Raw genomic sequence first — 21,927 nt, forward strand, 5'->3', positions numbered from 1 at the left:
AAATAAAGCAGTCCTTAAACAGCACTTTCTCTTTTTGAGAAAATCATTGACTTTTCTATTTTCCTTGCTTTATGCCCATCAAACAATTTATTTAAGCCTTTACATAATCAATATGTTTCCTTCATTCTCTGCCCCTTAGACAGTACTGCACATACTGTAGACCCTTTAACTCTGCGTGACTGTTCAGAGAGACAGCTCTCCTTCTGAGGTGTCAGTGAGGCACAGCAGTGCTGAAGTGTCTCTGGGTGGTTCTCAGTCCTAATGCTGTAGAGTTGAGTGTGGCTGCAGTTAGCAGACCTACACTGCAGAAGGGCTGAGATGAAGACGGAAATGTTGTTGTTGGTTCCCCTTTCTGAGATAGAGATCACAGCAGCACTGTGCTGCAGCAGAGTTGACATCTACTGTAAGTGCTCCAAGGCAAGTATTCCATTCTGTTTATTTCAATTTCATTCTTTTTAAAAGTTCGAAAAGAAAATATTTTTCTTTCTTCAGTGAAAGCTTTGAATTCAGTCATTGTATTTCATACCTTTTTTTGGAAAACCACACATTTTTCTGGTAAATGTGTTGACATTTAAATTGTGTTAATGCCTTAGATTAATTATTAGCACATTATGGTCTTGCTGAGTGTCTGAAGACAGATATAGGCAGAATAGCTGAAACAGCAGCAGACAAGAAATAGGGCTTTGAACATGACGCAAAAGTGAGCCAGTACAGGGACTGTGAGAAAGGACTGACATGAGGCGAAGAAGGAAGAGAAACACAAGGCAAAATGCAGATTAAATGGTGAGAGCAAATTTATTTGAAAATGAATAGATCTTGATTTTATGCCTCTATTCTTTTCATACCTCTTCTAATTACATTTAATAAAGTGATAACTTTGAATAAAATATTAAAGGTTTTGAAAATATTAATGAAATCCATTAGAAAATGGATGTGAATTCTCAATATTTTGTCAATTGTATATATTGTATTTTAAAGCAGGATGAGATAAAAACAAGATATGAATAATGATGTTATTTGTATATTTCACTAATAGTTGTTTTTGAATGGAAATCACCTCCATACACATTCAAATAATAGACTTCATGTTCTTGATCCTTAAGGCCATTAAAAAGTGAATCACACTCTCACTCACTTCTGCAGTGAAGCAGTGTCCCAGACCCAGTACCTCTGTCCTCCTCTCGGACCTGCTACTGGGACAACTTACACACTGTGCCCTTGTACTCGCAGTGGATGAAGGAGTTTAGGGAGAAGGCAGAAGCACTGCAAAATCTCTTTGTGAGGTTGAGAGAGAAACTCGTTCAGCACTGAGGAGTCAGAAACATTGACGATTCAAGAGGTTCGTGAATGGCAAGTTATCCCATTATTCATTATCCAGATATCATTAAAATTGTGTTAATTCATTGTTTTCACATTGGTTTAAAATTAATATATTTTCATGCTTTCTGTAGAACACATAATTCTGAATAATACAAGGTCTCAGTGTCAAAATGCTTTTAATTCTGTCTGCCCGTTCCAGAGTGTCTTAACTGTTGTGTGTTTCTGCAGGGCAACTGTTCTCAATACCTCTGACTCAGGAACATGTCTGGGACTAAGAGCTTCATTCTTTTCTGTCTGCTTAAAAGTGAGTGAACATTTCACACTTAAACTGCATTTGGGCTCTGTGTTAGAGACAACACCTGTCGGAGACTGCAGGTCGCAAGCATATTATTCCTTCAAAATTAAAGATAAAGTAATGGGCAGGAAGAAATACAGTAAAGGAAAACTCTATTTAAACCTAATAAATGTTCATGATGACATCGATGTTTGACAGAGTGATATTCACCTGTGATGAGTACATTTTCACACACTCTTTGCTGATATAAAAATTTTATTCAAGACATACCTTCCTCTTACTCTGGTCAGATTTGTAACAAGATTATTTCATTTTTTAGGATCCATTAGCATACACACTTTTATTGTTTATTGTTTTATTCAGTTCAACTTTCCTATAAGATCATTGTAACAAACTGGCTGTGTTATGGAAATGTTGTGTATTATTTACAAAACACACATTCATTGTCATCTAAATTTTGTTTTCTAGCTGTCTTTTGTGAAGAACTTTTTGGTTTTGGGATTACAATGCCTGACAAGATACCAGCCTTGACTGGTTCCTGTGTGCTAATTCCCTGTAGTTACCAAGTTAGAGAAGCATTCAAGGAGTTTCTGCAGTATCAACTTAATGGAGTTTGGATAAAGGGTGGAATCAGTGGATCTAGAGTGTTTAACTCAGACACAAAAGGACCTGACAACCGGTGGGAGATTCCTGGCAAGTTAAATCAAAACAACTGCACCACAATTCTGAGAAACGTAACAAGAAGCGATAACACCACAATTTACTTCAGAATTGAACCTATTAAATATACCTATCAAAAAGGAACTGAACTTACAGTTACAGGTAAAATACTTTTTTCAGCTTTTTTGGCTGAATTTTCTTGTTATTTCTTTTCAAAACTGCCAATTCCAGTCATATTCCAGAGCTGACTCTGGAATATAATAATGACTTAAAAAGCGATAACTTAAATTAAAAATGATATCTAAACTACTAACTGGAGTTTATATTTTCAGATACTTTGGAATATCTTTCAGATGCAGATATGTTACCTCAAATAGTGCTTTTGTTTCAACTTGTAACTCAAGATTTCCTAAGGAATATATTAAGGAATATGGTTATGACTGATATGAAATATGAGACTGAAGTATTGAGTTCTTTACCATGAAGTCTGTATCGTACTGATCCCTAAGAATGTTACATAGAGTATGTTACATAGAGAAGTTCAAGTGAGAGCTTGAGTTTTTTTACTTCTCAAGCACCTTCAATATTATTAAGCCCCACCTGTTTGGAAGAAAACTTAAAGAAGTGCAGGTCCACCCTGCTCTCATCAAATTGATATTGGAATACGTACAGGCTAGACCACTATGATGTGAGTCTCTGATGTGTTTCACTGTAGTACAGGGGCACCCCAGGGTACTGTCCTTACTCTTTTCCTCTTCACCTTATATGCCAATGATTTCAAGCACTACATTCCTTCCTGTCTTCTTCTAATTTGTCTGATGATACTTCAATAATTGGCCTCATTACCAAAGACAAAATACTGAGTATAAAGAAAACAAATTCAAAAATATTGCCTTGGAGTAAGGACAACTGAGTACAACTTAACATCTGCAAAACTGCAAAAAGGAACTGGTAGTGCACATTAAAAGGGAAAGATTCCTACTGTTCCCATTAACATCCAGGGTACTGATGAAGAGATTGAGACTGTGGAGTCCCACAAGTTCCTTGGTGTAGATCTGGATGAAAATATGGACTAGGGCACAAACATGGATTTTGTGTGTATGAAGGGCAGTCAAGGCTTCTTTTCCTAAGGAAGTCTAACATCCAGGTTACTGATGAAGAGATTGAGACTGCTGAGTCCCTTTCTCCTTAGGAAGCTTCACCTTTTAATGTCTGTAGTAAGACGTTGGCTGTATTTTATCTGAGTGTGGTGGCTAGTGTTGTCTGTTATCCTTCTGGGAGTGTGGGGTAACATACGGAAGAAAAGGTCTGTCCAACTGAACAGGTGAACAGGTTGATTAAGGGGGAGGGAGCCACCATTGTTGGTACACAACTGGAGTCTGTGGAGGACATACAGTAGGACAAAAGTGGATCTGGAAGAAGGCCACATCTATAGTGGCAAATATAGTATGTAGCATCTTCTCCCCACAGTGATTTTGGATAAAAAAGCTTCTTCAATGTCACTTTTTAGTTCCCCAGTGCAACACAATGAGTTCCTGGAAATGTTTTTTCTACCCATGGCAGTCCATGAACTGATCAGCTCCAAGATCTAGTTGAGCCCTTAGTTTCACCATCAAACCCTTCATTGACTTAATAATAAGATTGATTTGAACTGTTTGTTACCAACTCTTAAACATGTTGGAGATTTAACTGTTGTACTGTGAAAGTGAAATAAAATCAAAATCTTCAATTGAGGTAACTTCTTAGATTAATTCAGGCTTCAATTATCTAATTAAGGTGGTATGAAATGAAAACCAGCAGGTGTGTGGTCACCAGGACCAGCATTGGGAACCAGTGGTGTGGCAATTTTGTGATCTTTTACTGTATATCTATAAGCGGTGCTGGAAACTTAATTTTCCCCTTGGGGATTAATAAAGTGTATCTTACCTTTTCATTTAGTAGAGGACTAATAATTATAGTGTAGTGTTTTCCTTTACAAGTGCTCTGTTAGTGATTGTCAAAGTGTCCACGTCTCCTAGGTAGACCACGGAAACCAAAATTACCACCACCAGCAGAAGTGCAGGAGGGGACCCCTGTGACATTAACCTGCACTACTGCTGCCCCCTGCCCCACACTCCCCCCAGCCCTCACATGGACCCCCAGCCTGAATGAGACTGTGGAGCAACAGGAGGTAGAGAATGAGGACAAAACCACATCTGTGTCTTCTGTCCTGACCTTCACTGCTTCACATCTCCACCATGAGCTGAACATCACCTGCACTGCGCTCTATCCACTGGAACAGAGCAATGTCACCAAGAGTTCTGAGAGGACTGTGACTATCAGAGTACGGTGTAAGAGATTCATAATGCATAATTCACACTACATAAACATATAAAGGAAACCGCATATCATTTTTTTAAATCCTGGGGATTCTCCAGAACAATCCCATGCCAGAAGCTTACCACTGTTGTCAATATGTATTGGCAGTATTTATGGTATCTCATTTCTGCAGATACATTACATTTTTTCTTTACTTTGGGAACTACTGAACTGTACAAACCAATAATCTGTGTTAGAAAATATGTTTATCACTGTTGAACTATTCTGATAAAATGTCTTTACTTTTAGATTCCCCTAAAAACACTTCAGCCTCAGTCAGCTCCTCTGGCACAATATTACAAGGCAATTCTGTGACTCTGACCTGCAGCACCAATGCCAACCCACCAGTGACCAACTACACCTGGTTCAAAGTGAACGGGAGTAAGACAGTCCAAACAGGGGCTGAACAGACTCTCACTTTCAATATAACTGACACTGACAGTGTACAGTACTACTGCGAAGCACAGAACGAACACGGGAAGGAGAATTCGACAACGGTGCAGCTTCAAGCAGAATGTACGTATGTATTGTACTCAGAACGATGGGAATCTATATTTTAATCATAATATCTTATTTTATTCCTTTTACTAAGTACAGTATATCCATGAAGAGAAACACTGTGAATTTCAAAACAGATGTTTGGCTTTGCTGTAGTATTACTGCCTTGTAGTCTGATCTCATTTGATATCACAAAGGAAGTCTAGACCTGGTCAGTACTGTGATGAGCGCTCTCAAAGGAAAACCAAGGGTGTCCCCTTGCCCCAGTATTGTGATTGGAAACAATGTCACCATACTGTACAAGGCGTTGTCCTTCAGATAGGACTATAAACAAATGAATTAACTACTTTGCTATGTTTCAAAAGAGCAGAGGTGTTAAGCCTGGAGTCTTGTTTAAATTCTACTCCAATTGGGTACCATGATATTCCTCCTTAATTCTACTGACAAAGCTGTTTCCCACATCTTGTCGGATACAGTATGTTGTAAGAGGGCTGATGGTACAAAATGGCTGCCATGTGTCAGCCAGGTGTGTGATACTCTTTACAGTACAGTGGATGAAATGAGTTCCCCCCAACTTGTAAGATTATTTATTATAAGCACTATAACAATTTACAGAATAATTTGATTTATGGTTATATGCAGGTACGTGTTTCACGGATTACATAAGGTTGGATGTCTATTCTCTTTGCAAAGATGAATATTCACATTGTTTTTTTAAATCATTTCCATTCTGTGAACAATTGCTTTGACTCCATGGCTTCTGAAGGTGTGTGAAGACACAGAAACCTGATTTGTTTCTTGCTATTAATTGTAAATACTCTTGTTTATTCAAGTAGCGAGTAAGTGCCCTAGAACATAAAATTATACATTGTGATTTTATGTTGGAGTAGCTGTAGTAATGGTAATATTGTAATATTGAGTCAGAGTAGTGTAGTGGATAAGTTTCTGGGCTCATAAATGTTGGAATGTGAGTTGAAGTCTCTGCTGCAGACACTGCTGTTGTATCTTGAGTGAGGTGCTTTACCCCAGTTGCTCCTGTCCAGCCAGCTGTATAAATGTGGTTCAGCATGATGGGGGCAACCCCTGTGATGAACTGTTGTCCCATTCGAGGTTGGGAGGGGGGGGGGGGGAGTTGTGTGTTTCAAATGTACCGTAGTAACATGGATAAGCTCTGGTGTGAAAAACCATTCTGTATTTGTTACCTAATAATATGGTAAGAACAGATCTTCATAAGTCATCGATAAAAATATCAACAATGAATAAGCAGGTGAACATAATTATGTAATATATTTTAAAAGCACATATTAGAATTTGATTCATACTTTATAAAGATATTTCTTACTTTCAGATAAAAGAGTTATTACCAATGATTAATCTGTACAAATCTCCACTTTTACAGGATTCCGATTTATCATCAGCAGTAAATCATTGATGCAGCTCTCCTCTCTTTCAGATCCCCCAAAGGACACATCTGTATCAATCAGTCCATCTGATGTAATATTACAAGACAGTTCAGTGACCCTGACCTGCAATAGCAATGCCAACCCACCTGTGAGAAACTACACCTGGTTTAAAGTTAACGAAGGTCAGGTTACACAGACGGGATTTGGAAACAATCTCACTTTTAAAGTAATTAAATTCGGTGACAGGGGACAGTACTACTGTGAAGCAAAGAATCAACATGGAGCTGATAAATCTTCAGAAGTCAACGTGACTGTGAAATGTAAGTGAAATGTGAAGTATTCCCTAAAGTGAAGGAGACTTTAGGGAATACAATGTTTGGAAAGATACTGTGAAGCATGCGTACCCCATGTTACAGCTAGGCCAAATTTAATAATTTGTACATTCTCAGAAAGGCAAACATAAACTGACAGTACTCCATAAATAGCAGTGCTAAATACAGTGAATCAATCCAAGATAAATTGCGAATGCTTCTCCAGACTTTGCTTCAGAGACATAAGCTTTACCAAATGTTTGCAAAGAAAGTTAATTGTGCAAGGAGCAGACCTGAAACCATCTTGTATGCAACAGCAACCATACGGAGCCAGCCGTCCTGACTGCACCTATTCTGCAATGTGTCAAGAAAGGCAAAAATAAATATCCCACCTGGCATTTAGGCCTATTTATTCTAATTATCTCAAAGGAGAATCCAATGAAATGCAAGAGAAAAGGCAATTAGTAATGCATCAGCCTGAAAGAAGCAGGTTGTTTTACAATGTACAACATGATATCCTGCGATCAGTATCTTATACAGCTTGCTTCTTCTAGGACAGAAAAAGAATGGAATGGGATAAAACACAGCAAAATTCCATTAATTAAAGGGTTCCAACACTATCGAGTACCTTAGTAGACTGAGGACTTTATATTATTGTAATACAGATTATGTACCACATAATGTACAGTGATGTGAAAAAGAAACTACACCCTCTTAAGAGTCTATGGTTTTACATATTAAGCTAAGCCATGACCTTCACCTAGTTCCAACAGTAACACACACAAATAACACAATATATATATTAAAAAACAATTCAATAAAGTAAAAATGTGTGTGTGTGTTATCTGTCCCATGAGGTCAGATTTATCTACTGTTAGGGCTTGATGAGCACTAGGTGAAGGTCAGATATATATGAATATATAATACCATAGAATTGTATGGGGGTGTATATTCTTTTTCACAGCACTGTATATTCTGTAATGCAGATACACGGAATTTCTAGGTACATACACGTAATTATAATATTAACCGCTGTTGAAGGGTGTACATTTATTATGTGTGCAATAAGTTGCATTTATTTATTATTCACTGCAGATGCACCAAACATATTGAACACTTCCAGCTGCATCAGGAGAACAAGTGACATCATTTGCCAGTGTGAAAGCCAGGGTAAGCCCCCACCCACTATTGAGTGGCTCCTCTCTGGACACAAAGTCAGCAATGGCTCTACTGACCACGTGATTAAGGAAGAGCAGCTGGCCAGCGGAGGCCTGAAGAGCACCCTTATTCTACAGATAACACCTGGAAACACTGCTGATATTCAGTGTGTCAGCAGGAATGACGCCGGATATTACCGTCTACAATTTTACGTAGCTCCTCCAGAATCACGTAAGAGATAACATCTTTGTTCTTTCTTGAAATTGTTGTGATGTCGTGCCTTAGAATGTACTCTTTCGTACGTACTGATTCATAGTTCTTTTACCATCCAAAACCATTCCTAGAAATACCAATGTCTTCGAGTCCACCCTTCCATGCATTCATGTTCTAAACCGCTTTATCCAATACAAGGTAAGGGGGGAGCTGGAGCCTAGCTTGGCAGTCAAGGGCACAAGACAGGATACACACTGGGTGGGACACCAGTCCTTTTCAGAGCACATTTACACACAAGCACACACTTAGACAAGATCCGATGTTACAGAACCATATTTGGATGGTGGGAGGAAAACGAAGCACATAAACAGAGGCGAACAAAGTTATTGCAGGGAGCAAAAGAGGAATTTGAACCAAGGGCCCCAGTTCTACAAGGCAGCAATGCTGAACTACTGAGCCACCATGATATAAAATAAATATACGATATAATTTGCTATTGGCATGCAAGAACAAAATATCCCATCAACATTCCTTTTTACTGTGCAGTATGTCAACATAGATCTTTCCTAACTATTTCCAAGGATGTAGTAGATATAGTCAGAATACTGTACCTCAGTCCGTGCAGTGGACAACGTGGGTGTGCAATGAAAATGAGAAGGCAGTTTAACATGAGACAGGATGTGATTGTGGTGATGTGAAGGTGTATGCTAAGGAGAAGAGTTGTCTTCTGCTTTGCTTTCTCAGCTTCTGTTTTTTAAAACACTGGCTCTGGTCTGTTTAATCTTAAGTTGCTTGGACAGTACATCACTGTTGCTATACAGTATCTCCATATTCTTGTTATCTGTATACAAGATTTTACTCAAAAGGGAAATCTGGTGCAAAACTAAAATCACACAAAAAGCATACTAAACTGAAGCTCAGAACTTATTAGGCTGTTAACATACAGTACATGATCCACCAGCTCCACAGTGTCAGTCTCCAAAACCTTTCATTCCAGTGAAGCCCTTGTAGATGTGTCACGGATGTGTGTGGTATCTGTGATGTAGACACACTACAAGATCAGTATAAAACACTGGCTTTTAGCTCTGAACACCAAAGATCATTAGCACTCTCAGTACTGATTAAGTGGTGATATTTTGCATTCAAAATTGAATCTCTGGTCATTGTGCCTTGATTGTTAAACACAGTATACTGTATATATAGAGGAACAAGTAATAGGTTTATTCCATGCTGAAAAAAAGAAGAAAGAGAACACAACGTTTCGGCCGTGGAGCCTTCTTCAGGTGTCGACGCAGCTACCCACCTGAACTACTGTATATATAAACACCTAGGGGAGCAAATGTATATGTACAGTAGTATTTACATTATAACAGGTAAACAAAAAGACCACAAATAAATAAGATAGACATTGACTATTTTAACTACTTATCTTATTTGCTCTTTATAAGAAAAATATTTACATACACCTACTGTATACTTTCCTGGCTTAAGGTAGATACATAAATACTCATTGTACTACCATGAACAAAGAACTGCATCCATTTTTGCCTTTAAATGTCCTAGTATGTACAGAGGGCTTCTCTCATGGCTCAGAAGATTCCATAAAGAAAAGTATTGTTTGAAATTGACAGCGTGGTATTACAGAGCTTTATCAGAGCATACAGTTATTATACATTGACATAATAATAGTCTCATATGATATTTGTTAAGCACCACATTTCCCTTTTAATGTTGAGAAATTGTACATACTGTACACATTGCATACTTTATTTAAGATTTCTACAAATTACTCTCACAGCAGTCTCACTTTATTCCTCATTTAGATTCACCATGTATCTTTCATTGTGAAAACACAAAGAACCAATTTAGGAAGAGCCCTAATGACATATTACAATATCAGTAGCAATTCCTTGATTTCAGAAGAGACAATGAGTAACACCTCAGGGGGTTTCTGTCAGAAGAAAATAACATTACATAAGAAGTAAACAGCACAAATACAGGTAGCAAACATTATTAGCTAATTATTTTTGATTTTTCTAGCTCCAGAGAACCTTTTGAATTGGAAAACCCTGCTGATTGGAGGGGCTATTGGTGCTGTGTTGATGTCATTGTTCTGCTGTCTGCTGCAGTGTTTTCAAAAGTAAGTCCATTCGGATTTTCGGCTGTTAGAGCCTTTGTAAGCCAGAATGTAAGCTGGGATAGACTTATACTGTAAGTCTTTGACCAGGACCTGTGTTAGTTTAATTTAGGTCAGTTTAGTGTACAAATATAAGCAAAGTTCCTACATTAGCTGCAAGGACACACACCAACAGAGCAAAATGAAAATAAAGTTGGAGATAAAAAAACAGGAAAACTCTAAGAAAATCATAATCTCTCCTCTAGGCCACTGTCTGTACCCATTCTATGTACAGCAGCAGGTCTTTATTGTGGGGCCAGAGGTATGGACTTCTTTTCTCATTATGAAGTTACATATTTTAACAGTATACTGTTCTGTTCTTAGGAGAAAAAAAGATATTCTCAGGCCATCATTAACCAAAACCAGCATGGAGGACACAGCTGAACTGATTCACATGAATGGAGAACAGCAGGTACAAACAAATGTAAAAGTGTGCCTTTTTTATTATTATTTTATTATTATTTTAATATTTGTATTTTGGGAAATCACCAGTTGGTTCTTTAAATCTTGGCTCACTTCAACCAAGGTGAATTACACTGTTAAGTAATGCACTTAAGAAAAAAAAATATTCCTGAGACATATGACACTGGGGATCATGACAAACATGTGAGAAATGTGTTGGCAAAGGCTGGAATATTTGTTTGGAGTTTTGCGATTTCTGTTATTGGTGAACGTTTGAACTACCCGATGCTGAAAGTTAACCAAAATGTTTCCTGATCATTTTTCATTTTGTTACATTATATGTATATTATATATTATTATATATAAGTTAGATAGCTCAGTTTCTGTTATTTGCTAAACACAGATGGTCATAATAGTAGCAATATTCAATACTGTATTCAATACAGTATGTGTAGTTTTAAATCCACTATATTCTGTATGTGGTTTGATTTTCAGTTAAAATATAATAATAGTAATAATAATAATAATTATTATTATTATTATTATTATTATTATTATTATTATTATTATTATTATTATTATTGCTTACACTTATATAGGGTTTTTCTGGACACTCCACTCAAAGCGTTTACAGGTAATGGGGACTCCCCTCAACCACCACCAATGTGCAGCATCCACCTTAACTATAAATATATTTAAATATATTTATTAAATATAAATGTGGATATACTTCAGATTCAGATTACATAATCTGTTTAGATTTTTTTATATTGTAGCACTATAAAATATGCTGTATAAAGTCTTAACATATAGTGTTCACAGTTATTACAGCATGACTTTTTTATTGTTTACACCAGCATATATACCGTACATATAATGTGGTTATAAAGAGGTATTAAAATGAAACAGTTTAGTATTGGAACAATGAGCATTTATTGTGTTTTAATGCCTCTCATACTCTATGTTTTGCAACATAGAGTAGGTCAAAGTTTGAATCAGGAATAAGAAGGAAAAATAAGTCAACTATATGTAAATGGAGCCATATCAGTTTTAACTGTACTGTATTTTCTTTTTGAAGGATGAACTAACATTTAAAAACAGTAGAATGCTTTTGTATAGGGGTGAACGTAAGGTTCTTTTTTTTCTTTGTCAATATAATGACACATGTTGAGCAATTTCTGTGATTTCAGTCACATTTAGACAATGTGACTGTTAATGACCACTTGGAAGTTCCTTTCTGTTTGTGTTTCTTTTTATTGTGAAAAATGAGACCTCCCCAGGCTTGCACTGATGTACAGAATTGTTCAGAACACCCAAGCAACAATACTTTGAGCTGACCAGAAGTTATTCTTAGCAATTTGTTCTCTTTTAATACTTGTTGAATGTTGAATCGTCATTTGTTTCTTTACATCTCAATTCACAGCAATGACCCCTGAACTGACTTCTGACCAGTCCATTTATCAGAGCCATTTGACTTTTTATCACATTGCAAGATCTTTTGGCAACTGAGCAAAGGGTTATTTCTGACTGAGGGGATGGCCTGTCTTTCACTGACATCACTCAAGCTATGTAGGGAACAGAGCTCAAACTCAGAAAATGAGCTGATCATTTTCACTCTTTTACATTAAACAGGTATTAAATATGCCAATGCAATGTACGGTATGTGTCCAAGTATCCAGTGTAATTATAAACATGTTTTGAAAAACAAGAAACGTGTAAAAAATATTGTTTTATGTGTGAAGGACATAAACGGAGTGCTTATCTGTTTTATTCTTGAGTTATCACTTTCAAAGCCTATAAACTCATTGTGCATGGGCTGATTTGCTAGTTTTGATTTTGCCACTGTACCAGTGCAGACCATATTTGAAGTTTTTCCATTCATAAAAGACTCTTTATCTTGAGACTGAAGCTATTATCCCACTTACTGTATAGCGTTTTGTTCTGCATCCTAAAATAGGAAGATTGCATCAAACCAAGCATATTATCTATAGTGGCTAGTCGTTTTTCTTATTAAAATTGATTCTCCGTTTTTAACTCGTGCGTGTTTTGCAGAATCCCCCACAAGACGATGAGTCCGTGTATGCCAATAAAGAAGAGCTCTCGAAAGATGCATGGACTGAACACCCAACAGACACACTTCATTACACCACTGTGGATTTTTCCAAACTCCAACCCAAAGACCACGGGGCAATTTCTCCTGTGATCATATCGTCAGGGAACCAGACGGACTACGCTGTGATCAAAATCAAAAGAGCCGGAGTGGATGCAAGTGGCAAGTCGGCGCCAAATGAGAAAAATTACGCAGAGGTCCGCAGATCAAACGAGGTGGAGGACAAGCGAGCTGGGACTCTGCCTGTTTCACGGCCCGCTGACAAACCCTCAGATCAAGACGATCCATCTGAAGGCGAGAACGAAGAGCAGGGAGCGAGCTCTCTCCCCTCTGCCTCTGAAGAGTGTGAATATGGAAATATTCAGCGGTCCGGGGCAGCTAAAAAGCAGCCATTGCCAGCTGGGCTGCAATCACATGACAGCAGGGATAATGAAGAAGAGTCAGAACAGAACGTTTCCGAGTCCGTTTTGAATGACTCTGTACAACTTCACCCTCCAACCAGCAACACCAAGAAGCACTGTGTAGAAGAAGAAAATGAATACGCAGAGGTTAAGCGGTCTAAATAGTCAACAGATATCAATCAGACAATATTTCTCCTACTAAATCACTTCATTATACAAAAAAGATCAATTAAATTTTTTCTAAAGTTACAAGGAAATATACAACATCTCACTTAAATGAAACGAATCTGTAATGGAATGATTGACACAGTCATACCGTCTACAAATTCTATGCTTGACATTAAATAAACTTAAGATGTGAACGTCCTTATTCTGATAAAAATTTTTATAATTAAAAAAACATTGTTTTGGTTGTGCACAAAGGACAACCAACTGTTACTATATGCAGTATACTGTAGTTCAGCCTGATAGACTATTATAGTGCACCAAATTTATGGAGCACTCTCCATAAATCCATTAGAGTATCTAGACTAGGGGAGTTCAATTACTGGAAGGTCTAGTGTTTTCTGATTATTGTTCCAACCTGAGTGGTCTATTAAACAATTAAACCCATTGTAGTACTGGGTATAAAGCAGGGGTGGACAAACACCTGGCCTTACTTTTCTTTCTGTGCAGGTCAATTTATAAAAAATAAAAATAAATCAAATCAGATCGTTGAACATAGGATTAGAATCAGCAGAACAGGGTTTTCCATCTCTGGTCCTAATGACCCTACTATTTTCTGGTTTTCAATGCAGTTAGACATTTTGTTGCTTGCCCAAATCCCGTAATAGAAGTCATATTTTGAATAACTAATCCTTTTTCGACCCTTTTCTGTTCCTACAATGACATTCTTAAGTTACTCCAGTTATCAAATTGGTGATAAATGAAAATGTCTGTTTGGTAAATTATGAGTTAAATGTGGAATTCAATTAGATAATCATGAGCTCAGCTAGGGCTACAGTAAAAGTCAATGTGACAATGAGGTCACCAAGACTGGGAAAGTTCAGGACCATTGAATATTTGATATTCTCCTGTGGAATGCCCAATTGAGGGACATTCAGTGCTATCTTTCAAGTTTTTCAAGGTTTTTGGGCTTTGGGATCACAGCGTTTTCAAGTTTTTGATCATGTTGAACTCTCAGTTTCTTAATTACTCCCTCAGTCAATTTAGTGATTTGCTTAGCTATGCCTTTTTTGTTTACAACTAGTAACATCCTGTACATATATATAGAAAAAACTAACATATGACTCTGTTCTTCTTTTGAGAAATTCAGTTGATTTTCAGATGAAAACATTAAAACATGAAGCTTAATTAATTATTGTTACAGTTTTTAAACTATAACTAACTGAGAATTCCATTTGGAATTAAAAAAAACTTGTGTTAAGGGTTCCCTGGTTTTGATTGGTATATCACAAAAGACAGAAAAACACACGAAGTGCTACAAACATAATAAAATTTAATGTGTCAAGTATATTTTTTTCTGACAGCTTTGATGGCAAATACTGAATATACATTTGTTTTGGAAAGAACATTCTTTTTGCAAATTCATAATTGCTCACTGATAACTATGCCATGTTACATTCATTTCCTGGGTGTAATAAAGGTTGAATGCTTCTACATCTTTTGGTTTCTGCTTTAGAAAGGAAATGAGCTGTTTAACAAATTAATCTAATTATTTGGGGGCATTTATTAATTCCCTCCAAAATATCCAGTAATCATTATTGAATATTTAAGCTATTAACTGTAAAAATAAAAAAGAATAATAAACATCATTAGATTAATCCAGTACCCTACTGTGTAGTCATTAAGCATTTTAGTAATACTACAATTGTTTCTGTAGACTGTAAATTTCCACTTATGCTGTAATGTTAAGATTATATATGCTCAGTGTATCTATATTAGTATGTTTAATATGTAATATAAACTACAAAATTAAATTCTTTTATCTGTTTCAGAATGTTCTGTCTGTTCTTACAAAGTGTCTAAAAGTTAAATCTCTATTACACTTTCACAAATACAAGGAACTGTGCAAGTCCGAAGAAAACTGAGAAGGCACTAGGTTTTCACCTAGAAGGGCAGTTTCACAACCCAGATAAAAATACAATTTATCTTGTCACATTTTAGCAGTATTTTAATTTGTGAAACTTGTACTACAAGGAAAAACAAATATATTTATGCAATGTATATCTTTATATATGGTTAATAAGATTTTTTTAAGGCTTTTCTTTTTATAGTTTTAAGTTTACTCTTTTCTAAGTATTGTTAAAAAAGTATTAAGTATTTTTATTTTGTACAAACAAAGCTAAAGTTTGGCAGCACTACAGAAAAGCAGATTTGTACAGGTGAACCCATAATGTTTGCAAATATAGTTCCTGTTTTTATATTAATAGCATTAAACTGTTAACTAAGAATTGTTTTCCATTTTAGACCTTATCTTAGAACATGCTGAAAAATTTGAGCTGTCATCTTTTTGTTAGAGAGACATATTTTGAAACTTGAAAATTGGATTACACATACATTGTAGCAAGACATAGATTTGAAGAAAATGAAAAATTCTGCAAACTTCTCCAATTTCCAGCAGTTGGAATGTCCTTAGTTAAAAAGGGATTCATATTTTTGTGTTCTCTTCATAAACTAAATGTCAGATAGTTTAAACTGTACTTTATGGAGATGCAAGTCCACAAGAATACAGTTTTCAAGCAGTTACTGTACACATTTCTTGAATGGCAATCAAAATCATTTAAAAAAAACTTTCAAAAACACTTTGAACATTTTTGCAGAGTGTAAGAATTGAGGCCTCTGAAGGACTTTGAGCCTTATTTTTTGTGGGTTGTACATAGCCCACAATATTGATTACACCTACTACTGTAGGTAGAGTGAGCTAACCTTCAAGGGTTTCATGAACATATAAATACATCCATCCATTTTCAGAAAGTCTTGTACTCCCTCATTTTGTGGCATGGGTTACTATCTCTGAGGGGAATTTTCTCAAGTTGTGTCCCCAAGTTAAAAGATAAACACATACAATCAGTGACAATAGTTAAACCCACCACCATGTCTTTAAAGGTGGGAGGAAACTGGAGCACCAATAGAAATCTATGAGTTGGATCCCTTGTCCAAAATCTAAACTCAGGACTTTCAGGCAGCAGTGCTGATAGGTGCCATGCCACTGGGATTCCCACACACCTATGTACAGAAATACACATATATTTGAAAGCTGTTACATTTACAGGATACACAAGCACTATTCATTTGATAGATTTGTCTTTGCTTGCAACGGTCTGTTTTTAAGAGCTCAGCACCTGATTGCTTAATTCACATCAGCGCCACACAGACATTCTAGTCCAGTTCCTCTGAACGTTTACCCTTTCAATGCCCCTGGAGGTTTAGTTAATCCCTCCATGTTGCACTTCTGAGTCATTCCACCTGCTGACTAAGCTTCTACTGTTTATGTACAAACTGCATTAGCAACAAGAAAAAAACAACTATTTGAGTGAGTTTGTTATGTGTTGTCAATTATCTCCTAGCAAATGTGGGAGGTAAGCACAGGAAGATCTGTGTAGCGACTCACCAATGAGACTTTAAACTGGAGTTTGACTTTTGTCTATCTTCAGGATGCCAAAGCAAGGTTGACAAATTGTGATCTGTACATTAACAAGGATTGGAATGCTTGTTCCTCCACTTTCCTCTGGACTGTGCTATTAAAATACTATACATATATTGTATTTTATATATCGTAACTGTACTCTAAACACCAGGACCTCTCTTGTCATGGTAGAGTATTCAATGTCCCTCCCTCAGAGGGTGAATACATGAAATAGCCAACTGAATCTTCCCTTCTCCTTTTTGGAAGATAGGAAGAAGGAGGATCTGGAAAAAACCCCATATGAATACAGGAAGACCAAGCAATCTCCACTCCAAGAACAGTATTGTACCCAGGAGCTGTAAAGCGGCAGTTTTAGTCACTGTGCCTTGTCTGTCTTGCATGTTAATAATAATTTACAAGCATTTAAAGAAACTGATGAGCGACTCCTACAAGAAAATAAAATTGTTGCATTCCAGGACTCCTTAATTCCTGCTTTAAAAGGGTGCAATCTACAGTAACTTTCTAAATGCTTTTACAGCATTGGCCTGGATTAGACCTACTGAAGCAAAGTGGTCATGTTGGTTTAACTGAAAGAATACCGAGAAGAGCTAAGAAAGTGTGCAAACCAGGGACATCTGATGGGCTGAAGTATCAGATTTGAGAAGCACAGGTGCATTTAAACCATGAGATGGTTTAGGGCTTGACGTCTGAGTATCTTGTGATGTACTCCTCTTCTTCGGAATCTGGCTCTGACTCCCATTCCAGAGTCCTGCCAAGAGAAGGCTGAACAGCAAAAACGCTGGAATAGTGGATCTCTTCACTCTCGTTCTCCTCTGACTTGTCTTTCTGGTTGCTCAGGGTTCCCTTCAGATTTTCATAATCTGTCTTCCCTGATGACTGGTTGCAAAAACAGGGAAACAGGGAAAGTTATTTGCCCCACTCAACAATGCCTTATCCGTTTCTTCTCTTACAGAAGTCTTACGTAATTACATTTACATAACTTTACCTCACATTTCCCCATAAATTGGTACAGCTACTATATGCAAAACCCTGTGTCACATCAACACAAAGGTTACTTCAATATTAACAATGAAACCAGAGGACACCATCAGAAATTAAAAGGCTGTGTTTTTAAGTCTGAAAATAGAAATGTATGGTATGCTGAGAAATTTCTAGCTGAATTGGATCTATCCAATTGCTCTCAGGTGTTTGGACAAAGGAGTGCCACCACATTAGAGAGCAGTTTTCTTACCTTAAATTTAAGATAGAAATATATTAGTAAGGATAGATGCTAATCAGATTGCTATGCTTTATCTAGATCTTTATGATCCTTAAAATAAAAGAAACCTGTTATAAATGCAATGTAACATTGTGTTCAATGAGAGTGAATAGTTCCTTTCTTTTGTTTTGTTTTTTGTCCTTGAGGAGGTTTCTTTCGAGGAAAACATCTAGAATATACTGTAGGAAGGTGGCTAAAATGTTCAGGTTTCATTCTGAGTAGTAGTAATAGACAGACAAGGAACAGAATCAATTGCTTTTTTTTATTTTGAGCTGAGCTGAAGAGGGCAGATTTAGAAACAGGGTAGATGGAAGCAGCGTGCTGCATCATTGTGCAATTCACACGTTTTGAAACTCATCTGCTTTGGGGAAGTGAGGGGGGTGACATCTTCCTTTTTTTTTGGGAAGCATCAGCTTGCGAATCCCCCAAGGATGTAAAATGAATGTTCCCGTTAAATCATTTTGCAACATGTCGATGCTAAAAACTACTACAAATTCAATCAGAAAGACTGCCCTGTTTCTGCAAAAGGGCAAAAAAGCCAGAGGATCTGTGTGTATAGTCAGCTACTGTATGACTTGGATTCTTCAAACAGTGACCATAATTGTGTGGTGGGTGGGTTTGAGTCAGCCAGAGTTAACTTCGCTGCAACAGTGACCCCTTTGGCCTTCGGTGTGTCTGTGAGCTCACAGAGTTCTGGTGACGTGTTCTCTAACAAGAGAGTACAATGTGGTTTTCATGAACAGAGAACACAAGGTAATTATACCTGGATTAGCCTAATTACACCTCAGATCAGCTCAGTTTATTTGTCATATGCACAAGTGATATGAAATTACTTATTTATATGTATGCTCCAATACAAGTATACTGTATGTATGCTCCAATACAAAGTAATGAAACGAATCACCCAAAAAATAAACACGGAAAAAAAAAGTCAGCCAAGCAGTGTGAGAAAAAAAACACCTGGTGTAATTAAACTGCAAATTTTAAAACTGCCATGCCCTGTTGGTAAAATAATGAATTGCTTTACCTGCCTAATCTCTTGGAAATATCATTGGTGGTGAGGCATTGCACCTTAGAATTGAATAATATCTCAATATTAATACATTAAACAAACATATACAGTATGTAATCTGGAAGTGTAAAATAAAAGTGTAGCATTATAATAAAAGGCAAGCAGTACTGTACCTCTTTCTCCACCCCAGGTTTGTTAACTTTGGCATACACAGGATCGCCTGATTCCTTCTTTGAGACGTCTGTCGCTGTTCTGTAAGAAAACAATATCACATTTTTATTGTTGTTACCAATATCAATAGTTTATGCTTTCCCACTTTGTTTTAGGTGTTCTCAAGATGATCAGAAATGAGCAACTGCAAAACTCATGGGACTCATTTAAGAACATAAGATCAGTTACAAACAATAGAACGATCTTTGGTCCATCTAGCTTGTTTGATATTTACTGTAGTAGAACTCATTCATTTTTGAAAAAAAACAGGGTGTGGACTTCAACAGCGTGGCTGAGTAAGTTGTTTCATAATTGCATAACCCATTGCTGTTGGGACTGTTCATTCACTTCCACAATTAATTACTTTAATCCAACTTGTAATTTGCAAATCAAGGCAAATCAGCTGTTGTTTTAGGTCTCAGGTGACAATTAAGAAGTACCTAAAACTTTCACGATTGCAACTCCTCCTCTTAAGGGCGCTCCAGCCCTTCCTTGTTAGTTTCATCTCCCGCACCTGCTTCCTGTTCCAGCCCCTTTTCAGTTCCCCCTTAAAAGCCAATCACAGATGCTAATCCGGGCTCTGCATTGGTTCCCGCATCATGCGAGCCCGGGACCTGGATGCGCCTGGCTCCGTTATGGTTGTAGCTTCTGTTCTTGTTTCCGATCCCTGCTGGTCCTGACCCGGTTCTGGATTTTAATCGTCTGTCCCGGATGGATCGCCTGGCCTTGGACTTTTGCCCTGTTTCTGGATTTCCCGTTCTGGATCGTTTGCCTCGGCCACACCTCCCCCGACCACCAGCACTTCATGGACATGCCCCCCCTGTTTTCATCCCCGTATCCTGCATGCCTTTTTTCCTCGTGTTTTCTCACTCAACCCTTGATCATGTCGTCTGCATAGAGTCCGGAAAGAACTCTCCCTGACAAAAACTTGCAATAAGATGGTTCTCAAGATCCGGAGCTGCTCATCCTAGATTACTGTACACAGAGTGTGCATGTACTATGTGCCTATCATCTTGCTTACAAACACAATTAACACAAATTAATCCAAGTGTCATGCTCTTGAATTAGTGGTTACATACAGTAAGGGGACATATATAAAGTATAAATTATAAATTATGTAAAACACAATTAGTGTTAAATATTAATTACAAAGAACGCCATGACATATCTACAGTATCTCTATCAAACAATGTATGTCATGCACGATAAATGCACCATGGTATAGATTGCCCTTTTGAACTAGGAACAATAGCTGTGTAAATGGGACATTCTTCCTACCATCTAGTTTCTTTCATCTAATAGTACTAACCTTTCTGATGTTTCTGGGTTCCTTTGGAATGCCAGAGCAGCATATTTAAGAGTCTCTGTATCCGTATCTTCTGAGCCACCCTTTCCAGTAGGATCTGTTGGTCTCTTTCTCTGTCCCCGGTCCTGCAGAGTGTGGAAAAAAGTTTGATAGTGTCAATTTGGACTGTTTACAAATTTGCACACATTAAAGTTAAGTGTAACTCCTGAAATGCCTTGAATAGTTCTAATAGAGATCACCTGGCACAGATGGAAAGTAATTTAATTGAGGCAGAGACATGGTGGGATGCTCTAGTTTGTTGAGAGGAGAGTGAGAGTCAGAGCACCGCCATTTTTACACATTTTCAGATGGCACCCTAGTCCATATGCAGACACACATACCAATAATAATACAGATGACACAATTAACACAAAAAGCTCACATGACCAAGATTTTAAAGTTACAGGGACTTGCTTTTTAAGCGTGTTTCATTGAAAGTGTGAAATTAAGACATGGTTTTATGGTTTAATGTTTTTTTTGCTTTTGTCTAAAGTATCTTAGATGTATACTTATTTATAAAGCTGAGTATTTAAAAGGAGCAATCTGGGTGAAGTAAATAGTACAATGGCAGTGCCCAACTAAGGATTTGTTCCCACTAACGTCCAGTACAGAAGAAGCCTAATCACTACCTCTACCATGTAACATCTGACACATAAAAAAACAGCTTTCACATTTAGCTTCAGAGGCCTTATTAAAAAAAGAACATACATTACATGTTTCCATTGGGTTTCCTTAATGTGTTTGTGGGGGCAGTAACTGTAGAAGCAATGACTCCTGTAAAATAGTTCTGTCTTACTTACCACCAGAACAACATCAGGCTGCTTTAAAGTGCTGTACACTGTTGATCCAGAGCAAGGTCTTCATGTTTTGCGAAGGCATTTGAAAGCAAACAAAAATTCAGTTGATAAAATTCAGTTGATAATTCTCTGACGTTGCTACAGAGAAGAAAGCTACTAAACGATAACTAATCTGTGCTGCATCAGAGAAATTTGCATCTGTCTATTTGCGCCTTAGAAAGATATGTTAATAAAATGCAGCATACTGTATATTGAGTAGTAGATTTTGTATGGCAGTATAGCCTTTTCTGATGCCCAGCTGGCCTACAGAAGTGGCCTGAAGAGCATTGATAGAAATGCATATGGGATGAT

At 37.2% G+C, this 21,927-nt stretch overlaps 2 protein-coding genes across 3 annotated transcripts in view; one reads left to right on the forward strand and one right to left on the reverse strand.

The window, feature by feature from the left end:
• Nucleotides 1-278: 278 nt before the first annotated feature.
• On the forward strand, nt 279-15,298 carry LOC102687669 (myelin-associated glycoprotein-like). 2 transcript variants are annotated; one of them, XM_015336516.2, is made up of 11 exons: nt 279-783; nt 1,231-1,339; nt 1,549-1,624; nt 2,084-2,437; nt 4,294-4,605; nt 4,883-5,149; nt 6,585-6,854; nt 7,941-8,234; nt 10,257-10,356; nt 10,717-10,816; nt 12,847-15,298. In XM_015336516.2, exons 3-11 carry the CDS (start codon nt 1,582-1,584, stop codon nt 13,468-13,470), a joined length of 2,364 nt encoding a protein of 787 aa, XP_015192002.2. In that variant the 5' UTR covers nt 279-783; nt 1,231-1,339; nt 1,549-1,581; the 3' UTR covers nt 13,471-15,298. The 2 variants fall into 2 exon arrangements, with proteins under 2 accessions (XP_015192002.2, XP_069040979.1); XM_069184878.1 differs by lacking the exon at nt 279-783 and having other exon boundaries at nt 1,107-1,339; nt 10,717-10,804.
• Nucleotides 14,784-21,927, reverse strand: part of LOC102687463 (B-cell receptor CD22) — a 30,808-nt gene continuing 23,664 nt past the window's right edge. Inside the window, exons 16-19 of the mRNA XM_069184877.1 lie at nt 21,580-21,637; nt 20,744-20,865; nt 19,398-19,476; nt 14,784-17,830 (exon numbers count right to left, since the gene is read on the reverse strand). Of these exons, the coding sequence (XP_069040978.1) occupies nt 17,627-17,830; nt 19,398-19,476; nt 20,744-20,865; nt 21,580-21,637 (463 nt within the window). The 3' untranslated portion in view covers nt 14,784-17,626. The remainder of the gene's footprint in view (nt 17,831-19,397; nt 19,477-20,743; nt 20,866-21,579; nt 21,638-21,927) is intronic.

Source organism: Lepisosteus oculatus, chromosome 27 (assembly GCF_040954835.1).
Source record: "Lepisosteus oculatus isolate fLepOcu1 chromosome 27, fLepOcu1.hap2, whole genome shotgun sequence".
Classification (NCBI taxonomy): domain Eukaryota; kingdom Metazoa; phylum Chordata; class Actinopteri; order Semionotiformes; family Lepisosteidae; genus Lepisosteus; species Lepisosteus oculatus.